This window comes from Culex quinquefasciatus, chromosome 3 (genome assembly GCF_015732765.1).
Source record: "Culex quinquefasciatus strain JHB chromosome 3, VPISU_Cqui_1.0_pri_paternal, whole genome shotgun sequence".
NCBI classification, from domain to species: Eukaryota; Metazoa; Arthropoda; class Insecta; order Diptera; family Culicidae; genus Culex; species Culex quinquefasciatus.
Genome location: NC_051863.1, coordinates 56,925,377 through 56,947,011, shown reverse-complemented (window position 1 = coordinate 56,947,011; position 21,635 = coordinate 56,925,377). Strand labels below are relative to the sequence as shown.

The 21,635-nt window shown below is 31.3% G+C and overlaps 2 protein-coding genes across 8 annotated transcripts in view; one reads left to right on the top strand and one right to left on the bottom strand.

Annotated features, from left to right (window-relative positions):
* LOC6039691 overlaps nt 1-7,313 on the top strand; it is a 36,182-nt gene extending 28,869 nt beyond the window's left edge. For all 7 annotated transcript variants that reach the window (XM_038259986.1, XM_038259987.1, XM_038259982.1 and 4 more), the window contains one exon: nt 5,072-7,313. In XM_038259986.1, the coding sequence (XP_038115914.1) occupies nt 5,072-6,710 (1,639 nt within the window). In that variant the 3' untranslated portion in view covers nt 6,711-7,313. The remainder of the gene's footprint in view (nt 1-5,071) is intronic.
* Nucleotides 7,314-11,503: 4,190 nt separating this feature from the next.
* LOC6039693 (dynein regulatory complex protein 9) lies at nt 11,504-17,786 on the bottom strand. Its single transcript, XM_001849202.2, has 5 exons — nt 17,655-17,786; nt 17,314-17,581; nt 16,832-17,256; nt 16,641-16,768; nt 11,504-11,888 (listed from the first exon to the last, which is right to left on the bottom strand). Exons 1-5 carry the CDS (start codon nt 17,728-17,730, stop codon nt 11,649-11,651), a joined length of 1,137 nt encoding a protein of 378 aa, XP_001849254.2. The 5' UTR covers nt 17,731-17,786; the 3' UTR covers nt 11,504-11,648.
* Nucleotides 17,787-21,635: the final 3,849 nt, after the last annotated feature.

Here is a 21,635-nt window from a genome sequence, read left to right as displayed (position 1 = left end):
TTGATATAACTCAAAAACGGTGCCCGCTATCGAAATTTATGTATGCAAAGTATTTTTCTATTGCAAATTTTATTTATTTTCCAAGTTCTTAAAAAATATGTGTTTTATAAATATTGGCATCTGGGTGCAGAATAGTGGTTCGCAAAGCGGCCTCAATTTAGCATTGTCAAAGCGGAACCAATTTGCTGTTTGCAAAATTATACCAGGAAATGGCAAGTATTGTAATCGATCGCAGTCGTGTTTTTGAAGTATTCGAAGTCAACCAATCTAAAGAAGAGAGTTGAAATCTCTTTTGGCAGCCCATCGTTTAGTGTACGAACAAAAAAAGTGCGAAACACTCAATTTTTCAGCGAAAACATTTTGGTTCTGTGCTGACAGATCAGCACAGAACCAAAATGTTTCAAAACAAGTCACTCCAGCAGCAAAAATATGTCATGATTGAGCTTGAACATAGCCTTCAATTTTGTTTATGTTTACAGCTGTAGTGCAGTTGTAGTAGCGGAGAGCATTCGAAAATCACGTTACGCAATCTGTCTTTTCAGCACCCAGATTGGCACTAAGTGTAAGGGAGCGTTCTTTTATTACGTAACGCAGATGGGGGGGAGGGGGGTTCGGAGACCGTGTTATGGCCTATCTACAATCACTTAGCTTAGAAAATTTCACTTAGCTTAGGAATTTGAATCAATGGAAATGAAGCCGAGCTTCTACAATGGAAAAGTAATCAAATTAGAAACTGACGTATGGTTTGAAAAATTTCAAAATCTACGGTAAGTTGACGTTTCAATATCAAAGGTAAACAAACAACTGCAAAGCAACGTATATCAGCCCAGCAAAATTTCTAAGTTGATTGTGGATGACGGCCGTAAGTTGCGTACTTTCCTAAGTAACTGCTTTACTTAGATGTTCTAAGCTAAGTGATTGTAGATAGGCCATTACGCTCCATCATACCATTTTTTTAAATTTGTTTGGAAATGTTATTACAAGGGGAGGGGGTGAAAGGGTCTGAAAATTGGATTTTTTGCATTTCGTAATAAAAGAACGCTCCCTAACTATTTTTTTCTGAAAAAGCCAAGCCCTTAATAATACTTACAACCAACGCTTGTGAAGGGATCTAACACTGAATGGGACTGCTCGATATTTTTGAAAGAACCTTCTGTCAGCTCTCATCTCCGAAAACGAAATTTGATCGCTGACACTCAGCGCCTGTCATGATCGTCATTGCTTGACGACGGTCGGTGAACGTAAACACAAACTCGAAACGAACGAAAAATAAGCATCACTCCAGCAGCCGCCTGAACGAGACAACGTGCTCTCTCTCTCTTCCTCGTGAGCTCTTTCTCTGGTGACAGAAGTCATTGTGACAGAAGTTTGTGTGTGAAACGAACGTAAGCAGAATGTCAAAATCTGGTTGTCGTGGTGAAGACTAGAGAGCCTATATGGAGAGGCGAAATGTCACTCTCAGGGTTCCAATCGAACTGTCAAATCGGGGTTCCAATCGAGCAACAAGACTATGCAAGAACAAGGTTGGAATCAATTTAAAAAAAATTTGGCCAAAAAAACGAGATTTTTAACAATCACAAGCAGAGGCGCCGACTAGTCCAAAATGTTGGGGGGGCACGGTTGTTTTCCGAAATCATTAGGTGAGAGTGGCGATTTGATGTTTAAGTTTATTGTATATCACGAATTTAACCAATTTGAATATTACGATGTGATACGAGTTTTTTTCATCCGAAATCAATTTTTTTTTTTTTCAAAAGATAATTTATTAAAACGTGATTGAGAATGTTTATTGGGGGATTTTTTTATATGTTTGGAAGGCAAATTCCTTCTAATTGGCATATTCTCACTTATTTTCCAGAAGTAACAGTCAATAATAAAAATGATCAGGTATTTAAAATTCAACAACACAAATATTCTAAAAATAAAAACAAAAGTAAAAAGCGAAAATTTACAACTTTAGAAATTAGAAAATACACATTAAAAAAAACATTTTTTCAAATCTGCAATTTAGAAAAAATAACATATTTACCAAAATAAATATTCCAAAATTTAAAAAAAAAGTTTAAAAAACTCTAGGGTTAAAAAAACTCATGGCTTAAAAATTTAAAAAAATCAAAAGTAGAAATTCAGAAATTTCAAAAATCAGAAATTGTTTAAAAAATCGAAAATTTAACATCAATTTATTTGTTAAGAATTTAAGAAATCAAGAATTTAAGAATTTAAGAATTTAAGAATTTAAGAATTTAAGAATTTAAGAATTTAAGAATTTAAGAATTTAAGAATTTAAGAATTTAAGAATTTAAGAATTTAAGAATTTAAGAATTTAAGAATTTAAGAATTTAAGAATTTAAGAATTTAAGAATTTAAGAATTTAAGAATTTAAGAATTTAAGAATTTAAGAATTTAAGAATTTAAGAATTTAAGAATTTAAGAATTTAAGAATTTAAGAATTTAAGAATTTAAGAATTTAAGAATTTAAGAATTTAAGAATTTAAGAATTTAAGAATTTAAGAATTTAAGAATTTAAGAATTTAAGAATTTAAGAATTTAAGAATTTAAGAATTTAAGAATTTAAGAATTTAAGAATTTAAGAATTTAAGAATTTAAGAATTTAAGAATTTAAGAATTTAAGAATTTAAGAATTTAAGAATTTAAGAATTTAAGAATTTAAGAATTTAAGAATTTAAGAATTTAAGAATTTAAGAATTTAAGAATTTAAGAATTTAAGAATTTAAGAATTTAAGAATTTAAGAATTTAAGAATTTAAGAATTTAAGAATTTAAGAATTTAAGAATTTAAGAATTTAAGAATTTAAGAATTTAAGAATTTAAGAATTTAAGAATTTAAGAATTTAAGAATTTAAGAATTTAAGAATTTAAGAATTTAGAATTTAAGAATTTAAGAATTTAAGAATTTAAGAATTTAAGAATTTAAGAATTTAAGAATTTAAGAATTTAAGAATTTAAGAATTTTAGAATTTTAGAATTTTAGAATTTAAGAATTTTAGAATTTTAGAATTTTAGAATTTTAGAATTTTAGAATTTAAGAATTTAAGAATTTAAGAATTTTAGAATTTTAGAATTTTAGAATTTTAGAATTTTAGAATTTTAGAATTTTAGAATTTTAGAATTTTAGAATTTTAGAATTTTAGAATTTTAGAATTTTAGAATTTTAGAATTTAAGAATAACCCAAAAGATTACTAAAAAAATATCGAATTTATCAGCATTTTTTTAAATGTAAAGCTGTCAACAAATGACCATTTTAAAAAGTGTTTCAGTTCATTTTCGCTAAATCCTGATCTTCAATGGCAAATCGCAGAATGTTGCGTCTGAAAACTTGATGATTGTTTTGGCAAGAGTTTGCGTAAGTTTGCTCTTGTATACAAAGCTTGCTGGTTTTCCTACCTAGTTAGCATAAGAGAGCGCAGTAGTATAGATGAAACGTTGTCGATTTAGAAAACAACAAATGTTTTTGAACTGTTTTACAGATTCGCTTACAAGAATTCTATCCAATTCCAATTCAGTTTTAAATATTATTTTCAATTATTTCTGTATTTTTTTTGTAATATTTAAAATAAGAATATTTTTCTTCCAAAATTTCTGGGGGGGCACAATGTATGGGCTGCCCCCCCTGCCCAATTTTAAGGGGGGCAAAAAGTGCCGTGCCCCCCCAGAGTCGGCGCCCCTGATTCACAAGCATTGTAAAACTGTTGTTTATAATAATCTGGTAGTTTTTGTTATGTTTGTGCTTGTTCGGTACAAGAAACGTGCCAGCACCAAAGAAAACCCACAAGTTTTCCAACCTTAAATTTGAATGACTTTGGGAGTTTGAAATTTCTCTCGGAACATTTCATTTCCCTATGTAGGTCCCTAGTGAAGACGATCGGAGTGTTCTGTCACCTATCACAAACAAAGTCGAAATTTCGTAAGCACGGCTTAAAACTTTGCCGAAGCCACCAAAGCGATCACAAAATTAGTTCTCAAGATAGAGATGTTTGAATATTTTAATGGCTTTTTGAATTGAAAGGGTGGCCCAAATCCAGTCATCCTCGGCTTTGAGCAATTTGAGCTCGTTCTGACCTCGGTAACTTCTCCCTCTAATCGCTTGAAGTTTGTATGGAAAAAATCGTCAGAATGTATGAAGAAAAGAAACTATTTCTGTTGTTTTACCTGTGGAAGGCGTCATAATTATCAATTCTTCGCATTGCTTGGATGTAGAACCTTCATTCATTTTAGAACAACTTTCCCGATGACACCATATTTTATTTATTTATTTTTTTTTTGGCTAAAAAGTTGTTAGCTTCCGAAAATGAACATTTTTGCGTGGGCATACGTTTTAGACTGCTTTCACTGCGATCTTGTTTAATCTGGTGTTATTCAATAACTAATGTTATTAGAGTTTAGTAAAGAAAAACCACTGTTTCCGCCACACTTGCTTTTTTACAGGTTATTTAATTTCTTCATTCCATCCAAGTTTGTCAAACTGTTCAACATAAACAAATTCGTTATAATTTGCCTCATACCTATTATTGATTGTTGGATTTGTGAAAGCTAGTCTTTCTCTTAGTTTATGTATATATTTTGTTATTATACGACATTTTCACAAGAGATTTGCTGACAGATCAGCTATAAGGTTTATTTGATTTTTAATGCAGAGCTACAATCAGATCATATTCATAGTAAAATAATAGGAACCATGCACTTCGAATACACTCAGTGGTTGGCCACTTTTTCGTTTGACACTTTTTTAGTTTGTACCCCGTTGGTTGGTCAAAGTCAAACTAAAAAGTGACGAACTGTCACTTTTTACACGGCGCTCACGCACATTATCAAACCAAACGTTTGGTAGTGTGTGTGAACTCCGTGTAAAAGGGGTGTCAAACTTAAAAGTGACCCCGTTCGTTTGACAACAGTTGGTGTCAAACCATCGGGGTTTGAGTGTACACTGTAAATATTCAACACTCAACATTTATCAAATTTTCTCCATCTCACCTGTAAATTGGCAGTGCACGGGTGTAGCAAACCAAAACCAATTTCACCTTTAATCACATCACCTTCTTCCCCCATTCAGGTCCGCCATCGGCTCTATGAGCGTGGTAGCACGCAGCCCTTCGGCGACCCAGCTGGCGACACCGCGCGCCATGTCCCCCCAGGACGTGGTCCGCATCTACGTTCCGCCGGCCCCGCCCGAGGAGAAGCAGCAGCAGTCCCACCCGCTCCAGAAGGGCACACCCAACTCGGCGTCGACGACCACGGTGGTTGCGGCTGCGGCAGCGATGAAGAAGGATTCCCCGGGTCGGAACACGAATCGCTACTCGAACGGGTCGAATTACTCTGGGGGCGGTGGGGGGACGCCGGTGGTTGTTAGTCGGGCGAGTAACTACAATGACGAGGAGGAGGAGGAAGCGAAGACGCGGCGGAACAGCGAGATTGAGCTGTACAGTGGGCGGTTTGAGTACGGGAGTGATTACGGGACGACGACGTCGTCGATTCAGAACTACGGGGTGAACGGGCGGTCGACGTCGAGCTCGAGGAGGGGAAGTATGTCGCGGAAGAGTCCGGCGCCGATGCTGGACGGGGAGTTTATTATTGAGTGTAGTCATTTGAAGGGGCGGAAGTACGTTCCGGATCATCACGCGAGTCACACGAGCTTGACGCAGGGTGGGAGGGGGGTTAGGAATGGGTCGGATAGTAATATCCATCGGATGACGTCGTTTGAGGAACTTGCCAAGAATAAGGTGACGACGGGTGGAAGTAATAGCAGCTTGTTGAAGCACGTTAACGATGATTACATTATAAGGCAGATGGTCAGAGCGAGGGGAAATCGGATGACGAAGAGTGAAATTTACGAAACTGTGGACAGCAGTGAGAGTGGAAGCAACGATCGGTACGAGATTTATGCGTCGATCAACTCGCAAAAGATTTCCAGAGGCCACAAGAGCGATTACAACATTCAGTACAAGAACATGTCGACGAGGGGAGGTGCGGCGATGGGGGAGAGTGTCGGTGGTCACGATTACAACAGTATCGAGTATAAAACGTTCAAGACTCGGCAAAGCAGCCGAGAGAGTGGCAACGACAGCAGTCCCTTCGACTACGACCTGCTGCCAGACGGGCGTCACGAGAACAGCGCACTGCGAGACTACAACCGATTCTTCAACAACGAAGACGACGACGAGGACAAACTGCTGAACAAATCCTCGGACGAATCGTCCACGAGTCCTCCGCCCCACCGCCAGCAAGTGCAATACATCCAGCAGAAGCCCTCCCCAATGAGTCCGAACGTCGAAGCAGTCCCACTCCTCTCATCTCCAACAGTCCGCAAAACGTCCATCCCGTCGTCCTCCTCAATCCCCGTGAGCAACAGCATGAAACGCAACAGAAAGCAACCCTCAACCACGGAACAAAACTTCCGCCTCGAGCTCTCTTCCCCGCTGACCTCCTCCAACCGCCGCAACGACACACCCTCAAGTTCTTCTTCTTCGCGCATTCCGGTGATCAAATCGCCCACCTCCCCCACAAGCTCCCTCCAGGGTTCGCTCCGGCAGCCGAACCGATCGCGCATTCCAACGACCGCGACCAACGGCAGTCGACGCATCGGCACGTCCAGCTCGGCGCACCAAATTCAACAGAGCGGCGCCACCGGCGGCGCCGATTCCAACAAGATTCGCATCAAGGTCAATCAGTCACAGTCGTACAGTTCCGGCTAGAGAGAAGATAAACGAAGGCAAGTACAGCTCTCAACTCCATTCCAGTTTAAAACTCGTAGCTCGTAAGGAAATTAATTATTTTACACGGATCAGTTTTAAAACGATGTGTTCGAAAGCGTTTAGCGCGTTTAGAGACGAAAAAGCACGGCTCTCTCCTCGAGCCGAGCGAGAGAGAAAGGCTTTCTTAATTTTAAATTTTGCAGAGAAGTTTTTTTTCTTTTAAGAAATGCTCAGTTGCGCGAGAACGCAAATAAAAATTTTACATGAACGTGCATTTATTAAAAAAAAAAAATCAACACAACTTACTGAAAGTAGGAACAACAAATTGTGTTAGCAAAAATATAACAATACTAACACAGCAAACAACACAAAACGGCAGTATAGAAACTCCACTTGAACTCTAGCTTAATCCTGTTGATGTTTAAAACGAAGCATTCCCAAACTTTTTCTTTTAAGAAAAGGCAAGTTGCGATTGAAAATTGCAATTTTTGTGTTGTCGCAGGCTCGAAATTTATCATTTTCCAACGCAAATCCAAACAAAAAGTGTAGAATACATGTTAGAAGTTTAGCGAAATAGTGCTTGTTAGCTCTCACCCACACACAAAAACCAAACATCTTTCCGAATCGATGACAATATCATTAATGTTGAAGAATGAAACGAGGAGCAATCTGAAGCGTTTTAAGCCACTACTTAACCTAGGCGTGTCTACTTTCTCGAAGCAATCTGTGGGAGGCGATGAGTTCAAATTTGTTTAAATTTTACGGCAAATCTAATATCTAATCTAGTATCTAATTTACTCCATTTTTATATAATAGGGTCTTAAACCCTTATGTAAAGTGACCCCCGGTGGTTGGTCACTTTTCGTTTGACACTTTTTTATTTTGTACAAACTAAAAAGTGACGAACTGTCACTTTTTAAACGGCGCTTACGCACACTATCAAAACAAACGTTTGGTAGTGTGTGTGAACTCCGTGGGGGGTTTCAAACTAAAAAGTGACCGTTCGTTTGACATAACACGATTAGAAACCATTTCTGACAACTTTTTCCATTTTAATGCAAAAAAAAATAAATAAATTGACAAGTCAACATTTTTTCGATGGATCAACTATGGTCCCCTTGGAACGAGCTGTCAAGTAGGATCTGTCAAGAAGGCCCGCGATCTTTTTTTTTGTAATTGATTCATTTTAAATTGTGGGTATGTGGGTCTCCACTGAAAGAAAGACACATAGCAATATCACATGTTTCACACGTGATTCTGCCCCATACGACTTTACATGGGAATGTCATGTGCAAATCACTTGAACAAAATTCATCGCGCGATGTGGTAGATTCAAAGGCAAATCACGTTAACCACACGTGTCATTGCACTTGATTATCACATGAAATGTTTATGGGAATGAAATGGATTGCACATTAATATCAAATGATTTTCTGTTCAGTTTCAAGTGAAAATTTTATGTAGCATTTTATTAAAATACGTTTCATATGTTTTTAAGTTTTGCCTTTTATTTTAATAATATGAATAACACTTAACAAACTTCTAAACGTGTACACAAACTTAACTTTTTCGATAAATTTAACTTTCACAATTGTCTTACAATTCACACTTAAAAATAAGATGCACGCACATTCTGGACGATCAGCGATCCGTGACTCCTTGGTCACACGCCGGATCTCTCACCTGACGGAGGTCCTGAAAAGTCTCATCCGTGGAAATCCCTAAGTTTCGCTGGAAATTAGCATATCCGTGATTGCCTGGAAAAATGGTTTAAAATTGTCTGCTTAGTATTCAATTTTGCTAAGAATTAATAAGAAAATACTTACCACATAACTCTGAAATACTTAAAATATTAAAACCACTTTTTCGGGAGCAAATTAAGTGCGAGCTCCAACTCGTACCCGTTGAAAATTGCCATCTTGCTTTAGGATTAATTTTCACCATCGATAGCATTTGAAACTAACGTGAATTTCACTTGGAAATCAACGGACAAGTCGATTAGGGCAAATCAGAATGAAATTCATTTGAATCTCACGTGACTTCCACTTCAAAACCAAAGGACAAGCCGATTGGGGCAAATCAAAGTGAAATTCATTTGAATCCCGCGTGAACACCATGCAAAAGATGAGTGAATGTTTTTTTTCCTAATGATCAGCTGGAGCTGAATGATTTTCCCATTCATTTGAAATGAAAAGCACGTGAGAGTCAAAGGAAAATCACGTGAAGTTATCGTGTTGGTTTTTGGAGTAGCTCACGTGAAAAAACATTTGATTTTGCTATGTTGGGTTTTTTCAGTGTCGTGGCGCAGGGGTAGCGGCTTCGGCTGCCGATCCCGATGATGCTATGAGACGCGGGTTCGATTCCCGCCTTATCCACTGAGCTTCTATCGGATGGTGAAGTAAAACGTCGGTCCCGGTTTCTCCTGTCTCGTCAGAGGCGCTGGAGCAGAAATCCCACGTTAGAGGAAGGCCATGCCCCGGGGGGCGTAGTTTCCAACGACCGAGTCCAGCAAGGTACTGATCGTACAATATCTTTATGAACAATAATATCACAAATTCTAGCCTAATTTTTGGACCCAATTGGCATTGGAAACCATGCAGTTTATCAAACTAATGAATGTAACAAAAATGCATTTTCGGTGGGCACTCAGGGGCTTGTTCCTGTTTCGTACAATCAAGCTCATGATTGGGATTTATCTCAGTACGCCCACCGGATCAAGCCCCTGAATGCCCGCCGAAAAGCCATTTGGGAGCGTTCTTGTTTTACGTAACGTAAAAATTTGGAATTTATTTTATTGAATTTTAAAGTCAATTCTTATAAAGATTAAAGAAAAGTTTAAAAGGTGTTTTCTCTTGGTATTTTTTTTTTCCAAATAAATTACAGAGTGGATTCGTCAACTTGAAATTTGCTACCTTTGCTAATTTTGGAATAAAAGAAGTAAAAATCAGTTGTCAAACTGATAAGACCAAAAAGGGACCATCCATAAACCACGTGGACACTTTAGGGGGGAGGTATGGCGATTGTCCACGCTCCATACAAAAAGATTTTTTTGTATGGACAATTGTCCACGAGGGGGGGGTTCGAGATTACCAAAAAAGTGTCCACGTGGTTTATGGATGGTCCCAAAAGCTAAAAATAAGACTTTTTCGTGCTTTGACATGTACTACAACTTCTTCATGGCCTACTTTTGGTGAAATATGTTTTTCAAAAAAGTCATCGCAGCAGGAAATGGACCTGTTTTAGACCACCTTTTTCTTCGAGCTTTGTCATCTTCGGCAAAGTTGTAGGGCCTAAAATGTCCACAAACTTTATCCAAGACGTCAGAGCTCTTTGCGTTGAATACGAGTTTTGGGACCTTTTTTACAAACCCCCACCAAAAATAGTTTTTTGTCTAAAGCTATGTTAAATTTTGATTTTAGGCCATTACAATGTTCATAAGAGTTGTCAATTTTAACAACAAACTATTTTGTGATAATTTAGCTAGTTTTCGAGCTCGATATACAAAGTATTGGGCAAAAACTTATACACTAGACCATTCAACTATAAAATGTCGGGTGAATCATTACAAATTAAGTGACAAATGACCTTTCTAGGTTAAAGTAAAATACAACATTGAAAACGAAATATCTTGAATCAATATTTATTCAAGCATTTTAATTTATTTATTTTTGATCATTATTTATGTGCGTTTAGGACACTTTTAAGGCATGTAAGCCATTTATTTTACTATTTATTCAGACGTTTCGTGTAGGCCAGAAAAGGGCTTTTCTTCTGAAAAAGTGCACAATCTCTTTTCTTGGCTTCTGTTTGACCTTTAAAAAATTCGGTGAAGATTTCCTCGTATTCTTCTTCTGATGATGATTCTTGATTTTCTCGTAAAGTGTTACAGCCTAGGCGGGGTTGTAATTTTCTGTCTCGATGACCGTTTCTCATATTCAAATTTGGACTTCTACGCATAATGATAAGTCTGTAGTAATCATATTATAAAGAAAATGTAAATTTGAATGCCCTGATTTTAAAAACGCTTAGTTTGTGCTCACATCAACCCTTGACGTTTTTGCCAATTTACATGTAATTTGAACTATCGCCTCACATCAAATATCACTACTATCTCAAGCCTGGCTCTCTATCCCTTAATCACTACTGTTTACTACTATAGTCTACAAAATCTACAACTATTAAAAAAACCAACAACCCAAACTTAGCCAAAATGAAACGATAAAAAATCCCACAATAAGCAGTGAGGCCCAGTCTTATGAATATCTGAAGAAAACAAAAATCCTTTAAAGCAACCCTCGAGAAAAAAAACTGTAATATAAACTGAATAAAATTGTGATTTATACAACAACAAAAAGAAAACTACGCTGCATAATAGTCTTGTGAATTTTATTTTTGTTTTTATTTTGCTCGTAGCACTACTTAGCCACCCTTCGTATAAAACAGAATCACACCAACCAAATCTTAGCAGAGTTGCACTATTCCAGTTGAACATTCTGCATTGAACGTACTGAACAGAAGATAACAACACAAAAAAACTAGGTGTGCGAACGACAACGTATCCAACAAACGGATCAAATATTTATTAAATTATTTTCTACACTTATATATTGCTAAAGAAAAGAAATAAATATGAAAACAGATGACGAATATAAAACAGTTATTTATATTTTAAAGAGAAAGTAGAGGAATAAACAAGATTTTACATTGATTTGGCGGTAATCAAAAAGCTATATATTGTACATTGATCGCGCATAATACATGTAGACAGCAAATAGCGCAAACATGGCCGAACAAAATACAGATCTGACTCCCGTTCTATCGAATAACATATTGGACTGTGTTAGCGCTAAAAATACACACACTTTTTAATAAAAAACAAAATCAAATCGACACACACTTAATCCGTAGAACACAAAAGAAATGCCCACTCTTCGACTTCTACTTTCCCTTCTTGCCCTTTTTGGACGCCTTGGGTGGTTTGGATTTCTTCTTCTTCTTGAACGGCCCCAGTCCCTTGCGGACCATCGTACCGCGCCACCAGGCCTGAATCTTGATGGCGGACCGGAGCTGCATGTCGGCGAATGCCATCTGCTTTTCGCGCTCCTTGCGCGACTCGGCGCAGATTTTGATCTCCTTTTCGCGGTGCTTGTACAGAATAACCATCTCCTCGTATTTTACCTGAAAAAAATCAATCAGATTCGAATTTGATCACAACAATTTTCCAAAAACAAACAGCATCGGTTTAGAGGCCAAGTTATTTGAGTTCGATCCCTTAAATTCTAAAATTTTTGAATTCTTCAATGCTTTAATGCTTTAATTCGGAAATTATGAAAATCTGAAATTCTCAAATTCTTAAATTCTTAAATTCTTAAATTCTTAAATTCTTAAATTCTTAAATTCTTAAATTCTTAAATTCTTAAATTCTTAAATTCTTAAATTCTTAAATTCTTAAATTCTTAAATTCTTAAATTCTTAAATTCTTAAATTCTTAAATTCTTAAATTCTTAAATCTTAAATTCTTAAATCTTAAATTCTTAAATTTAAATCTTAAATTCTTAAATTCTTAAATTTAAATTTTAAATTCTTAAATTCTTAAATTCTAAATTTTAAATTCTTAAATTCTGAAATTTGAAATTTGAAATTCATAAATTCTTAAATTTAAATTCTTAAATTCTTAAATCTTAAATTCTTAATTCTTAAATTCTTAAATTCTTAAATTCTTAAATTTAAATTCTTAAATTCTTAAATTTAAATTCTTAAATTCTTAAATTCTTAAATTTTTAAATTTTTAAATTTTTAAATTCTTAAATTCTTAAATTCTTAAATTTAAATTCTTAAATCTTAAATTCTTAAATTCTTAAATTCTTAAATTCTTAAATTTAAATTTTAAATTCTTAAATTCTTAAATTCTTAAATTCTTAAATTCTTAAATTTAAATTCTTAAATTCTTAAATTTAAATTCTTAAATTCTTAAATTCTTAAATTTAAATTCTTAAATTTAAATTCTCTTAAATTCTTAAATTTAAATTCTTAAATTCTTAAATTCTTAAATTCTTAAATTCTTAAATTTAAATTTAAATCTTAAATTCTTAAATTCTTAAATTTAAATTCTTAAATTCTTAAATTCTTAAATTTAAATTCTTAAATTCTTAAATTTAAATTCTTAAATTCTTAAATTCTTAAATTTAAATTCTTAAATTTTAAATTCTTAAATTCTTAAATTTTTAAATTTAAATCTTAAATTCTTAAATTCTTAAATTCTTAAATTCTTAAATTCTTAAATTCTTAAATTTTAAATTTTTAAATTTTAAATTTTAAATTTTTAGATTCTTAAATTCTTAAATTCTTAAATTCTTAAATTTAAATCTTAAATTCTTAAATTCTTAAATTCTTAAATTTTTCTTAAATTCTTAAATTCTTAAATTCTTAAATTCTTAAATTTAAATTCTTAAATTCTTAAATTCTTAAATTCTTAAATTCTTAAATTCTTAAATTCTTAAATTTAAATTCTTAAATTTAAATTCTTAAATCTTAAATTCTTAATTCTTAAATTCTTAAATTCTTAATTTCTTAATTTTCTTTAAATTTCTTAAATCTTAAATTTTAAATTTAAATTCTTAAATCTTAAATTTAAATTCTTAAATTCTTAAATTCTTAAATTTTAAATTTAAATTCTTAAATTCTTAAATTCTTAAATTTAAATTTAAATTCTTAAATTCTTAAATTTAAATTCTTAAATCTTAAATTCTTAAATTCTTAAATTCTTAAATCTTAAATTTAAATCTTAAATTTAAATTCTTAAATCTTAAATTCTTAAATTTAAATTCTTAAATTTAAATTTAAATTCTTAAATTCTTAAATTCTTAAATTCTTAAATTCTTAAATTTAAATTCTTAAATTCTTAAATTTAAATTTAAATTCTTAAATTCTTAAATTCTTAAATTTTAAATTCTTAAATTCTTAAATTCTTAAATTTAAATTCTTAAATTCTTAAATTCTTAAATTCTTAAATTCTTAAATTCTTAAATCTTAAATTCTTAAATTTAAATTTAAATTCTTAAATTTTAAATTTAAATTCTTAAATTTTAAATTCTTAAAAAATTTAAATTCTTAAATTTAAATTTAAATTTAAATTCTTTAAATTTTAAATCTTAAATCTTAAATTTTAAATTCTTAAATTCTTAAATTTTAAATCTTAAATTCTTAAATTCTTAAATTCTTAAATTTTTAAATTCTTAAATTCTTAAATTCTTAAATTTAAATTTAAATTTAAATTCTTAAATTCTTAAATTCTTAAATTCTTAAATTTAAATTCTTAAATTCTTAAATTCTTAAATTTAAATTCTTAAATTTTAAATTCTTAAATTTAAATTCTTAAATTCTTAAATTCTTAAATTTAAATTCTTAAATTTAAATTCTTAAATTCTTAAATTCTTAAATTCTTAAATTTTAAATTCTTAAATTTTAAATTCTTAAATTCTTAAATTTTAAATTCTTAAATTTAAATTCTTAAATTCTTAAATTCTTAAATTTAAATTTTAAATCTCTTAAATTCTAAATTCTAAATTTTAAATTCTTAAATTCTTAAATTTTAAATTTTAAATTTAAATTTAAATCTTAAATTTAAATTCTTAAATTCTTAAATTCTTAAATTTAAATTCTTAAATCTTAAATTCTTAAATTCTTAAATTTTAAATTTAAATTCTTAAATTTTAAATTCTTAAATTTAAATTCTTAAATTCTTAAATTCTTAAATTCTTAAATTCTTAAATTTTTAAATTCAAATTTAAATTCTTAAATTTAAATTCTTAAATTTAAATTTAAATTCTTAAATTTTAAATTTAAATTCTTAAATTCTTAAATTCTTAAATTCTTAAATTCTAAATTCTTAAATTCTTAAATTCTTAAATTCTTAAATTTAAATTCTTAAATTCTTAAATTTAAATTTAAATTCTTAAATTCTTAAATTCTTAAATTTAAATCTTAAATTTAAATTTTAAATTCTTAAATTTAAATTCTTAAATTCTTACTTAAATTTAAATCTTAAATTTAAATTTTAAATTCTTAAATTCTTAAATTTAAATTTAAATCTTAAATTTAAATTCTTAATTCTTAAATTTCTTAAATCTTAAATTCTTAAATTCTTAAATTCTTAAATTTAAATTCTTAAATTCTTAAATTTAAATTTAAATTCTTAAATTTAAATTCTTAAATTTTAAATTCTTAAATTCTTAAATTTTAAATTCTTAAATTTAAATTTTAAATTCTTAAATTCTTAAATTCTTAATTTTAAATTCTTAAATTCTTAAATTTAAATCTTAAATTCTTAAATTCTTAAATTTAAATTCTTAAATTTAAATTCTTAAATTCTTAAATTCTTAAATTTAAATTCTTAAATTCTTAAATTTAAATTCTTAAATTCTTAAATTCTTAAATTCTTAAATTTAAATTTAAATTCTTAAATTCTTAAATTTTAAATTTTAAATTCTTAAATTCTTAAATTTTAAATCTTAAATTCTTAAATTCTTAAATTCTTAAATTTTAAATTCTTAAATTCTTAAATTCTTAAATTCTTAAATTCTTAAATTCTTAAATTCTTAAATTCTTAAATTTAAATTCTTAAATTCTTAAATTCTTAAATTCTTAAATTCTTAAATTCTTAAATTCTTAAATTTAAATTCTTAAATTCTTAAATTTTAAATTCTTAAATTCTTAAATTCTTAAATTCTTAAATTCTTAAATTTAAATTCTTAAATTCTTAAATTCTTAAATTCTTAAATTCTTAAATTCTTAAATTCTTAAATTCTTAAATTCTTAAATTCTTAAATTCTTAAATTCTTAAATTCTTAAATTCTTAAATTCTTAAATTCTTAAATTCTTAAATTCTTATATTGCAATGTCCTTAAGTTCCTTAAATTTCATTCATTCTGAATGTATTTTTTACCGTTTTGCGTTTTTGTAAATTTAAGAAAATTTAGGTTGTTGGGTGATGGAGCTCGAGTACTTGAATGTAATTTTTTTCAATACATGCATTTTTGAATTATATTTTTTTTCGTTTTCATAATTGTAAAATTGAAGTTTAACATTTTTGAGATTGAACTTTAATAGTTTAAAATTTTGGAATAATTTTAAAATATAAGTTTTTTTATCATTTAACATTTTTTAAATAAGAGTATTTTTAAATTTTAATAGTTTTTGAATTTCTAAACTATTGAAACTTTTAAGCTTTTTTATTTTGGGATTTGTATATTTCTGGATACTAGATTTTTGCCAGAAATTCAACTGATTCATTCTGGGGAAACTTCAATCGCTACTTTCCGTTTCTTCGGATAATCGAATCTTTAATTAATCTCAGAACATGTAATACAATCTGGTTTTTCGCGATGCATCAACTACAATCCCCTTTGAAAAAGCTGTCAGACATAAATCATTCTATCGCGACACTTTTTTCAAAATTAATTCAAAAATCATTATTTAACTACAGTACTTGTTCGGTAACTGGGCTGAACAAGTAGCCCAGCCATCGAATGCTGCTCGTTAATTGGTGGCCGATGCAGGATATTTTCCAAATGAAATATAAAAATAAAAGTTACTCAAATTTATTTACAATGCTTACTTTTCGTATTTCCTCAATTGTGACTTGAAATTAAATTAAAGTTTGAAAAAAGTTTTTTTATTTATTGAACATGATTTTTGCATCCATTAACCCCTCGGTCATTTCGGTTTGTTTTGGTTTTTTGACGTTTGTCTGCTTTGTAAGTGGGCTACGGCCCAATTATCGTGCGCCCAGCTAAAAAGCAGCCCAGTCAAACACCGCCCAGTTACCGAACAAATACTGTATTTGTGTCTGTACACAGAACAATTTATTTTATCGTAATAAAATCATCAATCTTAACACAATTTAAAAACCAATTATAACAAAATGGTTACCTTGAGCTCAGCGGTATGATCGCGATGGCGCGCAATATCCGCGTCGAAGGCCTTCACCTCCCGCTGGTACTTGTCCGTCCAGAACGAGATCTTGTCGTTGATCTGATCGATACAGTAGTTGATGTAAACTGAAGGGAAAGTATCATGTTTTAAAAAAAATCTCAATTTGATCATCAAATTCCAACTCAGACCATCGATTTCACTCTTCAGCCTCAGCTCGCGATCAATATCATCCCTCGTCTTTTTCGAACTGTTCAGCAGCCCATTCTCCTTGTTCTCGATCACAAATTGCGCCTGCTCGTGCCGGGTGGCTTCCCACTTTTGCACCAGCCGTGACTTGACGTCGTTTTCCACCTTGGTTTCCTGGGCCCGTGTTTCCAAGTCGAAGATCTCGTCATCCAACTGCTTCAGCAGACTTCGCTTTTCCTTCGTTTCGCCGTCCAGCCGGGCCTGCAGCACCTTCAGCTTCTTGTCGTTCAGGATGCTGTCCCGGATCAGCTGGTGTTCCTCCTTTTCGCTCTGGATGTCGTTGTCCATGAAGGTTTGCAGCGTTTCGAACGTTCCGTACTCGGCCATCTCCACGTGCGTGTCCGACAGCAGCTTGCGCAGATTTGATCTAGTTTTAGGATTGTGATCATCAGTCAGAAACATTAATCAGACTCAGGTTACTCACATGTCGTTCTTCAGCTTGACCAGTATCATCATTCCCATCGCGACCTCCATCGACTGGTTTTCGTTCTTGTTCTTGTAGCTCGGATCGAACCGCACGTGCATCGGAGGTTTCTTCGCGATCGGCGTACTGCCCTGATCGTCCTCCATGTTGACGATGATCAGCTTGAAGATGGTTTCCTCGATCACCGAGTTGATGATGGCGCTTTCGATCTCGTTAAACTTTGGGCGCGGTCTCGTGCTGGCACAGCTGAACGAATCGTTCGTTGAAGCTGAAATGTGGTATTTGTAAATGTAAATCATATTGAACGTATTTATCAGTTAGGCTTATTAAAAAAAAGTTACCGATCGTGTACTCGCTGCCATCGTCGCTTTCGGAAGATTCGGATCGCTTTCGCTCGACTTCCAGGCCGCTTGACATTTTTTTCGCGAAGGTAAGATGGAAAATGAGCGTCTTATTGGAAAAAAAAACAGCGATAAACAAATTTCGGTTTCCAAGACAAGACATGTGCGTTGAAAAGCGCATGCGGTAAATTATCATTCGGACTAATTTGAAACTGAAATGTGGGTTGAAGGCTAGGTTTGTAGTGGTTTTGTCGAATTTCCATATTTTAATCGATTAAGATTTGCTTATATTCAAATATATAAAATGACCACAATTTTGATGTTTTTTTTCGGTTGCGTTTCAAAACCAACACACACATATTTTGTTCTATTTTGTTTATTTAAGACAAAAAAACTCATATAAATTCATCAAAACAATAGAAATACATAAAAAATGTATTCATAAATCATTTTAAAAATTGATAAAATTGTAATGGAATAAATTCGAAAACAAAAATCAATTTACCTTGAACAGTTAAATCTTCACATTAATCCAAGATTTGATTTTCAAAAAGCAATTAAAAATTCTAGAGTAAATTTTGAATCTTCAAAAAGCATTGAAGAACTCTTTAAATTTTAGAAAATTTTAGGGTTGGAAGTTTAACTTGTTTATATGATTTTGGCAATGTTTTGAAAAATGTATTTTTTTTTTAGGAGTCAACTGTGCTTTTTACTAACATTTCCTATATTTTTGTAAAAATAAGTATTTATGCAGTATTTTTTGTAGTCTCCAGACTATGCCTCTATGCATTTTTTAACAATTTAAATGCTAAGGTGTAAAAAGAGGTCAAACCTTCGGACACCTAGTTTCGATTAGGAACCTCGCAATCGAGAACGCCAAGGCAATGCTGTAGAGCGAATAATTTGATTTTGATCATTCTGTAGCGGAAAATGTGGAAAACATGTAAAAGACAATTAAAAAGTAACTGTAAAACATGAAAAAACTAGAAATTCAAAAGGTAGGATGATAGGAGGTGGTAGATTAGGCCAAATACTATCAAAAACAAACATAAACTAAACAAGAAAAAATTTAATGCAAATTAAAATACTTCAAAACTAAACAACAAACATATAAAACAAAGAAAAAAAAGTTTTTGTAGAACAAAAGTTGCAAAAAATGACCTCCTGAACACGGGAAAAATAAATAAATTCGAAAAAAAACTGGGCACAAAAAAAAACTTAGTTATATTAGTTATTTAATCATGGTTATTCCCATTGGTTTAAATTTTATGAAACAAATGCTTTAATAAGAATATTAAGTTTTCCCTAGAACAAATATTTGTTAAAATTAACTTCAGATACGAGAAATAATTGTGCAGTAGGGGGTTAAAAAAAGGAGGTAAACAAAAATCTCATGCTTAAATATTAAAAAACTGTAACAATTTCAGCAAAATTTACAAATTGTAATTGGATAATGCACCAATAAAACTGAATTGAATTGAATATTAAAAAATGTTGCAACATTTTGTAAAATATTGCAAATTACAACAATAATATATTGAGCAGGATCCATTTAGTATTTCTGCCAACTGTTAACTATGTACAACATTTAAATAGGCACTCAATTTTTTATGGGAAATTTGAATAGGGTACGTTATCCATTAGTGGACCCCTTCCCTATAATGAAGGGTTTTCGATGAAAAAATCAATAAAATCACAATTTCAAGCGTGTTGTTGTCTACAAATCTTTTATTTGACATGTTCAGCATCATTTAAAACAATGTTGACTGATATTGAATTGTCTTTTTCACCAAAATAAGTGTTTTGAGTTCGACATTTGAAATCAGCCATGGCCACTAGCATTTTCACAACAAAACTGCTTTTATATTTTATGATTGAATTAACTATTCAATCATTTTTTGACTGATTATTTAACTTCAGCAAGTCGAAATAATGCAATTTTAAGGAACTTTACTAAAATAAAGCGAAGAATTGCTCATGTTCGAGCAAAAATTAGGGGGTCCAATATAGGACAACGAAAATGCAAACTTTTCCAAAAGTGGACCCCTGTTAATTAAACCTTCAAAAATGAAGAAAACTATGTATTTAAGCAAAAGTTTCTCTTAAATATACAATAAATGCTTGTTGTAATCAACCTAAACGCATATTTTTTCAATTGTGAGTATAAATATAGCTGTTTTCATGTTAAAAGTACCAAAAATGCTGAAGCCGTAAAAAATCATAATTAATCAAACTATAGTCAATTAAACTTAACTGAAGCATCGTAATTGCAGTTTGAAATTATATTTTATAATAATAAATCAAGAACAAAACATTTTTTAAATAAACATGCGTGGTTTTATCAGCAACTGTAAACAAATCTATTGTTTAGTTTCGGTCAACCATTTATGTAATTAATATGAAAAAATGTGCATCAAAATGACTTTTTTTAAATTATTTTTATGTTTACAGTGGTTTTTGAAACGTTTACTCTGATCTTTTTAAATGTCTTTTAGGTTTTTGTTGTTGTTTAAAGCCAAATTTGTTAACAAAACATATTTGTTTATCATGAAAAGTGAGCAAAATCCATCTTTTATTCATTACACAGTTCAACAAAAAATCAAATGTTTCTTGTCTCTGAGACGAGTATATGTGTTCCTAGTAGAATTTTGCCTGCTGAATCCGAATCCGGGTCCAGATGGTCCCAATTTTGAGATACACCCGTTTGAAATGTAAGTTTAGGCCAAAATTAGCTACTTTGTCGACTATTTTACAAAAGAACTATTGAATAAACAACTAAACCAATACATGTATCTTATAGTTCACGTTTTCCCCTTTCTGAAACACCCCTGGTTTTTAAAATTTGATTGTTTCTACGCATATTTATAGCCATTTTAAAATTATATTTTCAGTTGGTTCTCATTCAAGTTTTTCCAACTTGCATGTAAGCCAAATTATGCTGGGATATCAATAATAAAAATCAAAAATGCTTTGCAGAACGTTAAATAAGTATGTCTCGGTAATCTAATTCATGTAATTTTGTCTGCTGAATCCATTCCTATCATTAGATTTTTTCAAAAAGGTCAGCTTTTTAAGTAAAAATTGAATTTTCGATGATTTTTTTTCAAAATAAAATCTATTTTATGCTAAAGTATGACTCAGAGATGTCTAAATGTCGATGTCTCGTCAGTCAAATTGATCATTTTTAATGTATTTTTGTCTGCTGAATCCATTCCCATCATTGGATTTTTTTCAAAAAGGCCAGCTTTTTGAGTAAAAATTGAATTTTAGATGATTTTTTTCAAAATAAAATATATTTTATGAGCAATTCTCTTTGAAATCGGCCGATAACGACCATTTTTATTTGTTTTTTTTTTTTATATTTTTATCAAACTTTGTGGGGGCCTTCCCTATGACCAAAGAAGCTATTTTGTGCCATTGGTTCACCCATACAAGTCTCCAACCAATTTTGGCAGCTGTCCATACAAAAATGGTATGTAAAAATTTAAACAGCTGGAACTTTTGAGTGAATTTTCTGATCAATTTGGCGTCTTCGGCAAAGTTGTAGGTATTGTTGAGGACTATTGAGAAAAAAAGGTACACGGAAAAAAATTGCCGAATTCTTTATTATCATTTTTTTTACAATTACTCAAATTCCCAAAACACGTAGTTTTTTTTTTATTTTCGAGAATTTTTGATAAGTTTTAGAGGACAAAAAAACCCAATTTTTTTAGCCATAGAGAAGTATGGTCAAAAAATCTGCCGCCGTGTTATGAATTTTTGAAAAAAAACGTGATTTTTGGAAAAAATCAAATTTTCATACAACACGAAATTCGACCTGATCTTTTTATGTTCAATTTGATTTGCAATCGAAAAGTACTTTACAGATTTTTTGATTAAGGAATCCGTATTCATGATATAGTCACCCAAAGTTTGATTTTAGTGAAATATTTGCAGTTTTTTTATTTTAAAAAATATCGACCATGAGTGACCTTTTCTAAA

Bases quoted from the DNA above. Each gene is read 5' to 3' on its own strand.
- LOC6039693 (XM_001849202.2), bottom strand. From the start codon at position 17,730: ATGTCAAGCGGCCTGGAAGTCGAGCGAAAGCGATCCGAATCTTCCGAA. The intron at 17,582-17,654 runs GTAACTTTTTTT...ACCACATTTCAG, and splicing joins TGGCAGCGAGTACACGATCG to CTTCAACGAACGATTCGTTC. The intron at 17,257-17,313 runs GTGAGTAACCTG...TCCTAAAACTAG, and splicing joins GTCAAGCTGAAGAACGACAT to ATCAAATCTGCGCAAGCTGC.